The following is a 15,561-nucleotide window of genomic DNA, read 5'->3' on the forward strand; positions in this document are numbered from 1 at the left end:
ACAGTGAGAAGGAAGACGGCATGATTAGAGTGACGTATGTGAGCATCAGAGCGCTTGCCAGTTAAAATCAGAGCGAGTCTATAACTTAACAAGAAACTTGGTAAGCGTATTGTGTGTCCTCCATCAAAATTTGCTGTGCAAGATCATACTTTGACACGAGAGTCTCTGCCAAGTTTTGCTCCCGAAACATCAGTTACATCTTTCTCAATCAGTGAGCTCAAAATATCCCAGCTAATGAAGTGTGGTACATTGCGCCATGACTCAGAAATGGCCTCGAGTAGGTGATTGCATTCTAGCTTGATATTTCCTTGGCACAAGCAGACTCTATCTGAGGCTTGGATGAATGCAAACTTTGAATTTCATCTGTGGCAGCATGGAGTAACAACCTCTTATGATCTGACTGAATCAATTGGGATATGTGGTGACAGTTTCACTTTCTCTGGAAGACACGTTGATTGAATACTAACCGCGCAATGACCTTGAGCTGTCTTAGCTGTATCGACAAAACAATATGTGCACACCTATCATCAGCCGAGGCATAAATCACTATCACCACAGTGGACTCTAAATCAAGTGCTTGTCAGTGGGTGGGAACAGAGGGCTGCTGCGCACCAACGGGGCCAAAAGGGAAGACCCGGTTCAGCACATAATTACAGATGTCAAGAAAACCACCAGGTTGGGAAATGTAAACAGAAGCTCAAGAAAGTATTCATTAGGATGCCATCAGGGGGTTTTGGGGCTGCAAAGTCCTGGCATGGAACACACATAGGTGGCCACAGGGGTCTGAATCTATTTAGAATCTTTAGCAGTGATGTGGCTTTTATTTGCATTCTGCACAGTAGAAGTGGTCATATGTGCAGACAGTAAATTATTCTGTACATGGCAGCTGATTAAAAAAAGTGTCAAGTATAAATCACAATGTTATGATCTTGTTTAATACATTTCCTGTGACATGACGACCTCCTTGAAAATAAAGCACTCATTTGACAGCATTAGCTACTTTTACAGCAATTAGCAGTAATGAATTATGTGTGTGTAACCTCCCATAAAAGTGTTGGTCTTCAAAGCACGAGTGTGCTAATTTGACTCAGTACCAACTAGCTTTCACAGTGAATAGCTTTCAGTGTTCTTTTAAATGAGTGAAGTGCTGCACTCAGTAACTACCACTGCAACTACTGCTCATTATTATACGGTGAGTGGATAAAGTCACTGATCCCACTGTGATCATACTGTCAAAGCTGCGTTAAAACAGAGAGCCTAATTTCAGCTCATTTATTCCTGTAGTTTGGAAAGATCAAGCATATACATTAGACAAATGAAGCCTTTCTTTAATAACCCAAAAGGGGAAATGAAACAAACATTAGTCTGCATTGCAACTCAGACACTTCAAATAATTCTATGAAATTATTCTGCTTTAGCTTTTGTGCTGCAGCTGAGAACACTCAGTTTAAAGCTGGAGTACACAGAAATATGGAAAAGGCAAAAATGCAGCCCTCTTCCTGCAGCTCTGTGCTCTGTCTAAAGACCCTCCCACCAGATGGGGAACGGCTATAAACAGGCTCCAAACTTACAAAAATAGTCAACCAGAAGCCCACACTCATTTTCAGCTTCACATGGGACCCAAACCATACTTTCCTAATTCAAAGTCATCGGTTTAACCAAATTCAGCCACCACATCCTACTCCCACTGCACAGTCTGTTGCTGTTTACACCTGATCGGGTCTAAAAAGCCTTGTGATTGGCCAGCGTCTCACATCCCAATTGCTACAGCCTTAAAAACAAAGCCAAGAGGAGGTGCAGAAGTGTAGTGTCTCAGACTACTTCAATTACGATATGTTGGGAGGTTATTATGGATTTTTTGCCCAATGATGCCAAAAATACACTGCATATCACAGCTTTAAAAGGCTCAATTAGTTGGCAACAGCACAGTGATACAGCTTGCTGTTCATTGCTTTTCTCAAGTGCTAAAGAGACATTCAGATCTAAAACGTGTGGAGTACTTTTAATAAACCCCTCAGGTCTTCCTTACTCACCACTTGGTTTCACTGAAATATATTTTTTTTCAATTAGAAATATTCCATTGAATTTCATTATAAAATGAACTGCTTGGTCTCTTAAGAGACCAGTGCACATATGAGTTAATTATTCTTGAGCAGTGCTTTGTTTAAAATCGGTTACAGACAAGTGTGAGTAAAATGTGCATTTTAGATGCTTTTATGTTGTAAGCAAAAAGCTCCATACATGCTCCACATCACATAATGCAGTGAGCTGCAGCTCAGGTCTGCTCTCGCATATGTATGTCCTTTAGAGCCCTCCTCAACATTTTTTGCACTTAGATTCAATGAGATTCAAGTAGAACAGTCGTGATGACATTTCAGAATGAGTCTTTTGAAGGCCTGCCCAGCCACACATTGCAGTTATAAATGTACTGTCAATCCTCATTGGATTCATGTGTCAAGGGAGTCCTTCGGTGAAATGAAATTATGTCTCAGCTCTAAAATCATCATGTGCTACAGTGTCCCACAGACAGTGCACCTTCCTGATAGAAAATGTGTTAGAATTGTTCTCGGCTGCGAAAAAGAATAGCAGAGGTAATCCAGGCAGGATTTGGTTGGCGTGTGCACTCGTGTGTGTGTGTGTGTGTGTGTGTGTGTGTGTGTGTGTGGAGTTGTTTGTGGTGAATGCACATGTAAATCATGAGTCAGGCAGTCATGCTTCACATCAGAGGGAGAAAAAAATTGAACTTTTTTTGTTGTACATCAGCCACGGTGTCATGATTGCACCAGGACTGATTAGTCATGTGTAAGATACCAGCCAACTAGCCTTTTGGAACAGAAAGGAGCTTGCAGTAAACGCTGGTTACCTGCCAAAGTGGATGGTGGTGTAGACAAAGTGGTAATCCTCAAGACATATTTTTTTCTTTTTCTCATGTGTTTTCCTTTTTATTTATTTTGCCAACATCTTTAGTGCCAAGCACACATTTTTGTGGTGATTCCAGAGTTCTGCAATGTTTTCTACTTATTTCAGGCTACTGTATAAACTGCTGCTGTGGGCAACATACAGTGCTTCTTGTCCAGATGATTTTTGCCAGCAAATGCAAAAGCCTCCACGGACAGATACGTAGTGAAGGGTATCTGAGACAGTTATTCATCTAAGAAGGAATTATGCATTACAAATTTAACCTGCAGCAGCTCAAATATACCAGCAATTGGCTCGCAAAGCACCATGTCCTCACCGCAATTATCCCTCAAATTTAAGCTACAGAGTAACTATCTCAGTTCCAGGAGATCATCTTGTACTATATACTGAAGGGCTAAGCTCCTCTTCTGTCGAACTTGCTCGTACTCGTTAAATATGATAAAACTCCAAGTGCAAACAATCCGAGCACGCTGTTGGAGCTCCTCGAGATGGCACCATGCTGATCTCTGTGGGCAGGATGGCACAAAAAAGCCGGGTGGCACTGAAATACACTCACATGGCGCAGAGCTCGCTGTACCAGAATAGCACCTGCTAGCAGACCCCCTGTCAAGAGGGCAGGTGGTGATCCGGAGGAGAGACCACGACGGCGGCAAGTGTGAAAACTAGTCGCTGCAATGTGAAACCACATCTGTAGTCTCTTTTTTTTTCTTTTGCCATATTTAAAAGCCGCCTTATTATTCCGGCTCTCACCTTGAAATGCTAATGCTAACACAGAACAGCGGCTAATAGGCAGATTACATATTCTGAGGGCTTCGATTCACATTGTTTCTCGCGTGCTCTCTCACCCGTACAGCTGGAGCTTAGCCGTAGACAAATCCACCCACTCACTGTTTAGTCTTTTGTCCTCTGTGAGGATGTTTTCAAATGTCATCATGATGACAAGCAATGTTGTGAGAGCAAAGGAGAGCGGGCTGGCTGCTGCTTTTGTGTTACGGGCTCCTCAATGGGACAGACAGGCGTGCACACAAACACACTGTGATCACACTGACGCACAGCCATTCATTTACTCCCTTTCCCTCCCAGTCTCACACTCTCTCTTGATTGTCTCTTCTCCTTCTCCCTCTCTCTCTCTCTCTCTCTCGCTCACACCACATTGCTATCACTCGGGCTGGCGGGATTAGCATAGTAATGTGCCTTGTTGCATCACACTGGCTGTAATCAATTACAGCCGGTCATCCCGTGTCTATAGCTGCAGACATTTACACTGGTCTGCTGTTTGTTAATCATGTCCAACAGCATTTCATCTTTGGACCCCTTCAGTCTGCTCTTTTAAAAAAAAAAAAAACAGACAGGGGCAAGCGTGAAACCATCAGCACCAGAATCACTTTAAAGTGCAATAATTGTCCAGAATTGCGTCTCGGGGACTTTGGTTCACCCTTCATTCTGGTGTAAAAAACAAAGCGCGATTATAAATGATGGAAACATAGCTGATTTCCTAGTTTTAAACCACCCATGGCGTGCCATATGTTCCTGGTAATTATATATTCACTCACGTTGTTCAGTATGTCAATTAGTGCAATTAAAGACTATTTTAAGAACTCTTCACCCATAGTTTCAGTCCAAATTTTCATTAATGCTCCTATTTCATTGATTAGTTTAATAGCTACCAACACCGTACCTTCTCTGTTTGCTGTCAGTGTCACACGTGTTCTTAAGTGTTTTGAGTTTAGGTGCTGTTGACGTGAAGGCCAGGAGGGCGTATTGTGCTAATAGCATTGCCTAAACAAGAGTCCTTGAAGATTTTACTGCATTTATTTACAGGCAAAACTGTCTACAGATCATCTCCCCAACTTGCAATAGGTGTCAGCTTCCTCAAATAGAGTCCATAACCTTCCCGCTACGCTCATACATGAACACACACGTCCACGTCCCTTTCTGTCTACCTCATCAGATTGCATCCACTTACGTTTAACTCCCCAGATGGCAGTGTCTATTTGCCTGTGCGTCTGACTACACGTCCGCCGCCTCCGACGTTGTGCGAGTTTTGACCTCAATTCGTACCCGGCCGCATATTACAGAGTTTGCCGCAGCTGCAGCACAGATTGTTCCAGAAGCTGAACTTCTTCAGGTTGCCCGGTGCATTGTCATTCCAACAGTGAAACGCGGTAACCTTTAAATGGAATCCCTGTCTGATCATGACGGCACGTGTCATTGGGGCCAGACGATCCAAATCTGACATTTGTTCTTTTAGTCAAGAATTGATCAGAGATGGGTTTACCTCAGAGATATCCTCACAGGAGATACGAAAGGACCTGAAATATCAGCGACGGCGTTGAAATATGGGCAATGCATCATGATGAAAGTTGATGATGTGTCCTCTTTTTTTTTTTTTTTTCTGTAGGCGACCAATATATGATTAACTTCACCTCGCTGTATTTGGTCTGAACAACAAAAATAAATAAATAAAATCATGGTTAAGGATTTCAGTGTTAAAAGACTAATGCTGTCGGTGCATTCACAGCTTCGCTAAGCCACGCTGACCCACTGTTTCCATCAAATAATCAGTGGAAGTCTGATTAGTAAGTGTTACTACATGGATTTTCAGTCTTTAACTGCTCAGCTTCCGACTTTTCGCTCAATTAGCCGTTCTCAAGCTCTTTAGTACGGTCAGGATTAAAAAAGCTTTTACAAAACTTACGCAGGGACTCCACAGATGCCACACAAATAATTGATGAGCAAACACTGCGTTACCAGTTTGTTGGTATATTTAAATTAGCGGTCGCCACAGCAACACATTCCTCCCGGGATCTATAGAACAGTATTAAAACACGACTTGTGTAAAACGTTGTTAAAGGCTTTTAGCAGTAAATACAGAATGCACAGGCAAGAAAGTATACCTGTGCGTTCTTTTTCTCTATAATTTCACTCTTTCGTGACCTTTTATGTAATTTGTTTGTTTAAAGTGGCGTTTCACTAACTACACTTTCACTCTTGTTCAATCATTAATGTGCTGCTGCGTATATATTTTACTGCCACATCGTAGATCTTTGATTTTGTTGTTTTAGTGGTTATTTCAAACAGCTTGATCTTAGCGTTTTAGTGCCGAATTTAAACCATTTAACCCTAAAATGTTCCAGTTAAAGGAAATATTATTGTGGCAGAGCTGGGCAGGTTTGCTTCAGTGTAACATTAAAATCTGAAGTGTTGTCTGTATGATAACATAAATAAATAGTTTATTCTATTTTTTTGTTTTTCTTGTTGCATTATTATTTAATGACTACAAATTGGGTTTTACAGTCAAGCATTTACTGAACCACTTGAGCACACATGGGGAAGAATTTAAGCCTCACAATTGGTGCTAGTCATTATTTGTGGAAAATAAAATGCACAAGCCAGATTAAAAAGAAAAAAAAAACAAATATAGTTTGCAATAGTTTTGAATGTATTTTATTTTTTTTTCTAACATGGGCAAAGAAGTAAAATTATACAGTTGTGGATTGGAAGAACATTTGCAATGCATGGTCAATCTGTCCAATTTCCTTGGCTGTCCCCATAAGCCTGAAGGCATTTGGGTATTAATCTCTAAGTAGTGGCAAGAGTGGCAACAAGGCTTAATTCATTTACTTAAGAGCTTTTCACGTGGGGTTTAAAAGTTAATAGGACGATCACTCCGTAGTGCATTTGATTAAACCCTCTTAATTACCCCAGGTATAATGGGCTATTAGCAAAGGCCCAGTTGTAAAAGGGCAAGTGGGAGATGATTGTTTTTATGAGGTACTTTTTGTTCACCTTTTCCCAATGTCAGGATTGTACTGGATATTAGGTTGTAACCCAGTTCCCGGTGCAGTGGGATACACATGGGAGTTGTAGCATTGTGGGGTTATGTTGCATTTTGGTGATTCTTTTTGGTATAAAAGTACTAATTTGGATTCACGTATTGCTATTGGGGACCAATTAGAGATACAACCAGGAACAAATTGAGGCTTGACAAAGACGGATTCATTTGCAGCTGCAAAGTTTAGACCTTCGACTTTAGGGATTCTGTTCTGAAACATCTCAGACTATAGCCATCACAATAAGCTGCTCTCCTTTTTGTTTTGTTTTTTCTCCCCCCCCCCTCCCCTACAGGCACTTTCTTTTTAAAACGGGCACAGGAACAACACCTTTCTTTGGTGCAGCAGCCCCTGGTTACACCATGGCAACCGGGACTGTTTACTCCACACCTGCGCGCCCTTTGCCCAGAAACAGCCTGTCCAGAGGGGCTTTCAAGTTCAAGAAGTCGCCTAAACATTGCTCCTGGAAGTGCACCGCCCTGATTGCTGTCGGCATAGCTGTGGTGCTGTCCATCATTCTGTGCTACTGTATAGGTAAGGCTGAGATCAGAGTGTAAGAGCTGGGAAGTGTGACTGGTTGCAATACATGCATAACACTGATTATCTTTTCCTAAATCACAAATAACTATTAACCCTCTGAACCCCAATCACTTCTTGGCCTTTTTTATTTTTTATTTTTTTTAACTCCTGTCACATCTGTACTCACTGTAGGCTCAATATAAAGTCCTGCACTTCTATGGAAACAGCACAGCCATGGTTAGAAATCTAAAGCACTCAAAAATACATTTTGTGCAGGATAACAGTTTAAATGTCCTAAATCAGTAAGAAAAGAAACACAACAAAAACAGAAATGAATGTGCTTTGATTTTGTTTTGACGTACCTATAGGTGTTACCCATGATGTGGGACAAATGATGGACTTATATGTTATAAATATTTGACTATTTACTTTTACAACCTACACTGCTGTGTACATCAGCTCTGCAAACTCCAGCCGAATGTATCGTCCAACAACCTGCACACACCTTACTCCTCTGTTTACTGTTTTTGAGCCATGCTGTATTTATTTTATTGATCACGTATGTTGTGTTTTCCTCGGTCTCTCTCTGCTCTGTGTAAACACAGCCTGCAGTTCACCTGAAAACTAAATTTTTGTCTGGTAACCTTTGGTCACAGCTGAATCAGTGTGTGGCCTCATGGTTGTGCAGAGGAGCGCAGAAGGTTTTTTTTTATTATTCATTTTATTATTATTTTTTTTAACATAATTTGTTTTTTTTGTAGTGCTAACAGTTTATTTTTTACACATTTCTGAATGATTATTTATAAAAATGTCATAATTTAAAAGGTACCGTTGGTTGTTTTTCCTGACAAAATGCCCATCACACATTGGAAAATTGAAAATCTAATGATGCTCTCTGTTTTTCATTTTTTGGCTGTTAAATGGTGTAATTTTAGCAGTAAAAAAAAAAAGAGAAAAGAAAACATGTATTTTAAACCCACTGGCAGGTTTTTGTGGTTCAAAGGGTTAATTAACCATTTAAATTCCTTGCCAGATGATAACTTACAAATGTGCTTTTAAGGAACTGAGGTGTGAGCTATATCCTCTAAATTTCAAAGGTATTCTTCTCCTCTGTCTGTCTGTCTGTCTGTCTGTCATATACAAGCAGAGATGCCCTCTTTCTTTTCCTTTTCTTGCTCTTGCCACACATTTTCCACAACTCTTCATCTGTGAGGTTGCAGATACTTCTGCCTCATCAGTTCAAGGCCACACTCCTGCTAGCCTTTCACTTACAGCTGTCTTTCAAACCTGCAGCCTTACGGCTCCATGGCAGCAATTTAAAAAGTTCTCTTTATCTTCTTCACACTGGTCCACTCGCAAGGTTCAGTCCTTGATCATGTTTGGAAGGTGTTCAGCAGGTGAAAATCCAATCTGTATACTTCTCACATTTCCAGATATTCTAGGCTGAACATCTCCACTGGCTGCAGGCTGAAACCAAAACTTCCCCGTTTGATTCTCTGAAGTAACAATTAAAAGAGAATTTAGCCTTAAATATGTTGCACTCCAAGCTTTCACTTGCAATATTTTTTACACGATTGGATGCCAACTATATGGACTGTTGTTAAATGTGTTAATTTGGAACTGGAATTGAATATATCCCCAAGCTTTAGCAGACATATTGCCACTGAATGCTTGTTTTTTATTGCCTGATGCAGAGGTACAGCACTGTTTGTCACCTGAGTGCACAAAAAGCAGCAGTTATTGTGCCAGAAGCAATGTATTTCATACAGTGTTAGGGAGAGAAAACATGACTCCATTATCTGCTGTGGCATTAGGCAATCCTTAGACATGTCATTTGGTCAAATGGAACAAATGATAGACAAGCTGCCTAGAGTGAATGGAGCTGGCAGGCCTGCCTCTTAGTCTGTATGAAGTTTGATCTCTGTCTGGAGTATTTCTATTTCACTTCCTTTTCCTTTTCGCAGCAATTGCAGATGTCCCGATATGATTCAGTAGAGTCTATCTGACTAAGCTACTCAGTCAGATATGCAGCTATGGCCCCAGCACAGCTTCCAACAAGCCATTCCTGTTTGTCCTTTTTGACTGTGCATCATCCTTACACTTCTGATCCCCAGTTCACAGAACGAGAGCCTCGGGGGAGTTTCTGTTAAAACACAAGCATGGAGGGAGGTTCAAATGGTGCAGATGGCTATGTCAGAATGAAACACAAGTTTGGGAGCTGAACTCTTGTAACAAAGGAAGCCGTTACAAAAAAAAAAAACTTCAAATTTAAAGAAGAAGAAGACCAAGGTCCACCAAGCCTTTGTTGTACTTGAACCGAAACTCACTTATTCTGTCGTACAGGAAATTCTTTCATGTCGGTCAGGAAGATAAACTAATGCTCCTCCTCTATCCCTCCATCCTTTGGGCATTAGCTCCTACGAGAAGCCTTTTGAATTTTTTTTTTGTGCTGCTGTTGTTGGTTTTTATAGGGTTTGTCAAAGCTGACTTCTTGCTAACCTTTAGAATCTTGACCACAGCAATAAAACTGTTACAGATTCATCCCTCCTCATGCCCTCCTTTGTCATCCAAGCCCTTAATCTTTACACTGTGCCTCTCTCCCTCAGCGGATATATAAGTATTCATCCAGCTTGGAGGCAGGGGAAATGTGACACAGTAGTATAAGGAGAAATATGGCCGATGTTGGGAAGATCCTATAACCAGTGTTTTATTGCAGAACAGAGAGGGAAGTGCTCTCTTGGAAGAGAGGTCATAAATGTGCTATATCAATATCAACATTCATAATGCCTTTATTGACTTAACTGTTTTGTTACCTTTCCTGGTTCACGGTCTCATATCGTAAAATTAGTATGAATGTGTGCATATATACAGTACTTTACCTTTGCTCCTCTGTGTGCAGGAATCAGTTACTATTTTTGTTTGTCTCTCACGAGCTTCTGCTCATAACAGATCTGCTCAGTTTGCACAGGGAAAATGTGCAGAAACAGTCGTTTGTTCAGCTGTTGTCACTAACAGTTCTAGCAGATTGGATTCATTTACAACATTTTTATCCCAACAATCACCAAACTTGTTTAATTGTAGACCTGTCGGATGTTGGGGAATTGTATTTCTGGCCTGATTCCAGATTGTGGTGCTTGGGCTCACTTGGTGTTGGGGAGTGTGTGTGTGGGTGTGTGGGTGTGAGTGTGAGTGTGAGTGTGAGTGTGTTTGTGAGGGAGGGAGAGTGAGTTAAACAGATGCAGCCCTCTGCCACTTGCCTCAGGTGTCTGAGAGTGTTTCCACCACTTCCTCTCTCTTTCATCCACCGCCAATTCACCTGCCAGGTGCAATGACTCAAATAGCGACAATGTGCACTCATACTTTAATACGTTTCTACTGTCAGCTCACACAGTCCCATTAGTACAAAGATAAGCTCAAAGACAAATAGAGACGCACCTGCATCTGTTCTTTCAAAATGGACCATGTTTGAAGTTTAGTGCACCATATTATCCGATTTCTGTTTGTTCTGTTCCACGGGTTTAAAGATTATATATGTCATGATATCTTAGAAACAAACAGCAGCTTGATAAAATGTTCTTTTTATTGAATTTGATTGAAGACTTAATTCCTCAATTCCTCACTAGCAGAGCAGTCACAAAAAACTGGACCATGGCGAACCTCCTGCAATTCAAATGAGGCAAACCTGCTGAGGTGAGGCTTTTTCCGTTCCAGCTCTGCAAACTGGCCTGATTGCAAGGATTTCAGCGATTGTTCAGATATAGGGAGGCCAATCAGGACCGAGTCCAGCTTTGGTGCTCTGATTGGATGCCGAAACACCATGTGGATTTTCGGAAATGCACTTCAAATTGAACTGCATAAACAAAACTAAATGTGAACAATATCCTCGCTGAACATGTCTGATTAAATTTTTCCTTCCTGCTCGCTTTATATAACATTTGCTTTTGAATGTCAGATAAATACGGAGAATATATCAATTCTTAGTGGTTTTTTAAATGTTAATTAGTGTTAATTGTTGCTTTGTGAAAGTGCCTCTTATAGATGTTTTAATTTAGAATGAAAGGCAATCCCTTCAAACCTGTACCACAAAAAGAGATGTTCGGTTTTGGATTATTTATGTTTTTCAGCGAAGGTCGATTGAATAAAGTTGTGGCTCTCGTGGAAAATGCTGACACAGTGGGAACTTGTTTTAACAAGGCTGTAACAGCTACCGGAGGAGAGTGGATGGTTCAGGTGTCTCTACTCATGAGTGGAGCTGAGTACGGTGTTGGAGCCGTGACTGCTCCTTATATTAATCGAATGCTTGGAACCTCCCGAGACTAACACAAGGAGACATTAAGCTCGCTCCAGTTGCCACAGGACCTAAAGACAAACCTCGTGTTGGTCGATGAATGCGGAGGAGGTGTTGTTAATTCGTGTGAGGCTGACGGAGACACTATCCCAGAGAAGAGGAACATCTTAGCCACGCTCTGAGCTGCACAGCTTATTTCTAGGAGTTCCCAAGAGATGTTTCTGGGGAGATGTGCAGGCAGTTTCCAGCATAAAACAATGTTTATCTCAATAATTTTGAGGCTGTTGAGCTCCAAGTTGTTGTTGGCACTCCGTGACTCCAGATGGGCCACCGTTCTCTCTGGTAAATGGGCTAATTATTCTCGGTGATGATAGCCATCAGAATGTCACCTGCATATTTTAAAAAAGAAACACTTAAGAAGCTTTTTGCCGTTTTAGATTTCCTAATGCCCGAGGTGCAGAGGTAAACATTCTTATTTGATTTACCTATAAACAACAGGGGCTAATTTCATCTGTAGTCCACTTACTTAGCTCTGTGCTTGCAACAACGCTGCTAATAATCCTGAGAACAAGATGTAGGGATTTTGCCGTGAGAGTGTCCAGGAGGATTTTCTGGGGGCTGTGTTACATTTCACGGTGCAGAAGTGTTTGTGCTTCTGTACACTAAATACCATGTAGATGTCAGAGCTCAAACAAGCATGTTGTGAGCTTACAAATTCAGCCTCTCATACAGTGCCAGTTTAGATGTTCCACGGGGCAAATTTTGACATCAGCGATTAGAGGCTAGCTTTTCCAGTTTCTTGCTCAGGAAGAGAATTGCTCATGGCCCATAAATATTAATTGGACTGGCCTGGGCTGCAGAAATAACTTATGCAAATTCATAAATTGAGGGCTATTCACCTCAAGGCAATTTGTTGATGAGGTAAGTGGGGATTCAGGTCCTGCTGCACTAAGAGCAGTGAAGAGCGGAAGGCTCTTGGTGGTTCTGTGGTGCCTCTGATACACAAAAGCTCACGGCCAGGCTCGGCTCCCTCTCTGGAGGAAGGCTGGCGATACTAGGAGACATGAGTGCAGAGGAGCGAGTCTCTGCACCTATCATGTTAAATGAATTACAGTCTGCAATGAGAAGCCAGCCAAGTTAAAGGTGTTTTTCAGACAGAGAGACTTCATGCTTTGTGTATTTCTTTAAATTTTTTAAGGTAAAGTGAGGCACCTAGTATTAATTTTCAGCTCTGCTAGCAGCATGGCCCAAGGGATGGCAGTGTCAGTTGGATTGCTTATTGGTTGATCGGCCTGCCCACCACTTTGCACCAAACTGAAAAAAAAAATGAAAATACAACTATTGGATGGATTGACTTGAAATAGAAATTCATGAGCCTGAATCCTAACTTTTCATTTTGTACCCCGATGAGGTTGACTCTTGTGGTTCTGGGTGAACCGCAGTGAAATTTGTTACAGAAATTCAGGATCCTTAGAGGACGTTGTTGACTCCATTACATTGCAGTATGCTCAGCCTTTTGTTTGTGATCAAATATCTGCAAAAGAAAAACTTTTTCCCTTTATCCTCAGCTGTATTTTGTGCCGACACGAGTTAGCAAATGTTAGTGTACTTAAAGGTTAAACTAAGTTGGTGAACCTGATAAAATAATGTCCATCGCAACAACGCTTAGTGCATCTTCGACAAAAGGACAACCAGTCACTGTGTATGAGTGCATTGTCTGTCATTTAAAGTCTCCTTTTGACAAGCATGGTGCCCTGTCTTCTGCCACTCAGCTTAGAGACAGATTTATGTCTCAGCATTAAAAGGCTCCACTTTCCTAAACAAGCAAGATTTACGATTATGTCACCTTTTATTCGTTTAGTAATACTTTAACCTTTTTTTTTTTTTATTTTCATGCTGTCAATCATTCTGCAAGTCGCTTTTTTTTCCAGGCAGAGAGTGTTTCACTGTGGTTTTATGCTCCATGTCTTCACTTGATCCTTGCAATGTGGGATCCTGCTTAGAAGACCATGGTTTCGTGAGATTCTATCCTCAGTAAAATCCACCAACGTGTCAGTGTAAGACCTGAAAATATTTACACAGGAGAATGTACTGTGTGTGTTTGGATTCAGTGTCAGGAACATTTTAGAGAGTGGTATGATCCTTTGCAAATGATGTCAAGTTGCAGATATTGTCTGTCTGGATTTCCTACACTGAGAATGAGCTGCATTTTGTTAAATACAGCAAAAGTTTCACCACATCTTGAAATGTTATCAGTAGCAATAGGAGCTCCCACTGATGTAGCAAGAAAAACAGAAAACACGAGACATGGATGTGCACGGATCTCACAGGTTTTCACATTGTGAGGTTCTCTCTGAGAAAAGTCAGACATGTCAAATGTATTGATGAACCAGTCAGAAACCATTTGGGCTACTGGTGATGTTGCTGGTTTGCACGACCAGCTGCAAAAAATGCGTTCTGACACCGAGCAGCATGTTGACTGAATGTGCTGGGAATCCAAACATTATCACTCAGCGTTAAAGCTGCGTTATTTGACTGAAATTCAAGGCAACAGCGCACCTGTTCATTTGATCCACCAAGGACGAGCGCTGTGTGCATTCTCACTCAGCCGATGCCAAGCATTTTCATCAGTAGGCTTTTAACAAAGCACACGTTCTATTTCTTAACAAAGTATCTATTCATACTCTTGTCCGTACTAGTTTTCCATCTCTCTTTTGGTCTCCTTCACATTTGATATTCTCTCTGGCCCCACATCCACCTCTCAAGTTATTTGCTGCAGTCGATATCCATCTTCCCAGCGAGCGACGGGTGTTGGAGAAAAGTTCCTCCCGCAGATCAAATGGTCGGAAATCAAGATGCTTCCTCAGCATGTTCCCTGGCCGGTGACTTTGAAGGAGACTAGCCCCCTCGCTGTGCTCACAGAAGCACCTCAGTTTCCCAAAACAACAAGAACACAGTTTGATTGCATCCAATACTGTGACAATAAAGCAGGTTGTCTGAATGAAAGCCAGACACAGTTTAGTTATGTAACAGAACTAGAGTAGTGTTGCAGAATCCTACCCTCTCACTTCCCTCTCCTGCTGCGAGTGTCTTTCTCAATACACTGCCTCACGCTTCCTTAAAAGTCTCACTTTCTGTCTCTTCCTTACTCTTTCTCTCTCTCACACACACATGTAGCGGCATCTGTGTCCTTCCTGCTTTGTATTAGACTTGAACAGTTTAAGACTTTAGCTGCTTGTCTGAAGTAGAAGCTTTGTGTCAAAATAGAAATTCTGCCGCCTGCTGCTCTCTTTAATACAGTAGTTGTTTGTGTGCAGACACTTTGGAGCGTTAATGAACAGCGCTCCCCAAGGAAACATACCACAGCAAGTATTGATTGAAATGACTTTGTCTGGCCTGTATCAGTGCTGTGTTTACACAAAAGCCACCCATGGCAGAGTAGCCACTGAAAACAAAATTTTAACTAAAACACTGCAAGTTAAACTTGCTGTTTTCCGTTTGCTTTGGAATCATCCATTGGGATCGCCTGCTGGTCTTTTGTGCTTAAGTGACTGGATTGTTTTTGTGCAACTCTTTGCGTATTTGTTTATCCGTTTCTTCAAGCCCACACACTTTTTTTTTTTGTGTGTATTTCACAGCAATGCACCTTTTCGGCCTCAATTGGCAGCTCCAAGAGTTGGACAACCAGCCGGCTTTTGAAAATGGAGGAGTTGGGAAGACAGGGCCCACTCAGTCGAGCATAGTGACAGCTCTGGCTGCTGATGGTGAGGAATTAAGACTGACATTTAATATTGTGCTAATGCTGCACAATAATAAATCGGTTTATTCTTTTGTTGGCTTCAGTGTATAATCAAAACTTTATTTTGGTCAAGAGTTTTTGGCATTGCTTTCAAAATACTCTGTGTGTTATGTTGTCATGGTGATGTTTTGTCTTTCTTCTTCCCAAATGAAAATATTAAACTAAAAAAAACCAAAAGCCTAATAGCTTGGGAAAAGCGGGGT

General features: G+C 41.3%; 1 protein-coding gene across 1 annotated transcript in view; it reads left to right on the forward strand.

The window, feature by feature from the left end:
- The window catches only part of LOC103375912 (teneurin-3), a 124,879-nt gene that overhangs the window by 48,353 nt on the left and 60,965 nt on the right, over nt 1-15,561 (forward strand). The window contains exons 4-5 of the mRNA XM_008306213.1: nt 7,048-7,286; nt 15,198-15,323. Coding sequence (XP_008304435.1) covers nt 7,048-7,286; nt 15,198-15,323 — 365 coding nt within the window. The remainder of the gene's footprint in view (nt 1-7,047; nt 7,287-15,197; nt 15,324-15,561) is intronic.

The sequence above is a fragment of the Stegastes partitus genome, unplaced genomic scaffold, assembly GCF_000690725.1.
Source record: "Stegastes partitus isolate 25-593 unplaced genomic scaffold, Stegastes_partitus-1.0.2 Scaffold3630, whole genome shotgun sequence".
In the NCBI taxonomy this organism is placed as follows: domain Eukaryota; kingdom Metazoa; phylum Chordata; class Actinopteri; family Pomacentridae; genus Stegastes; species Stegastes partitus.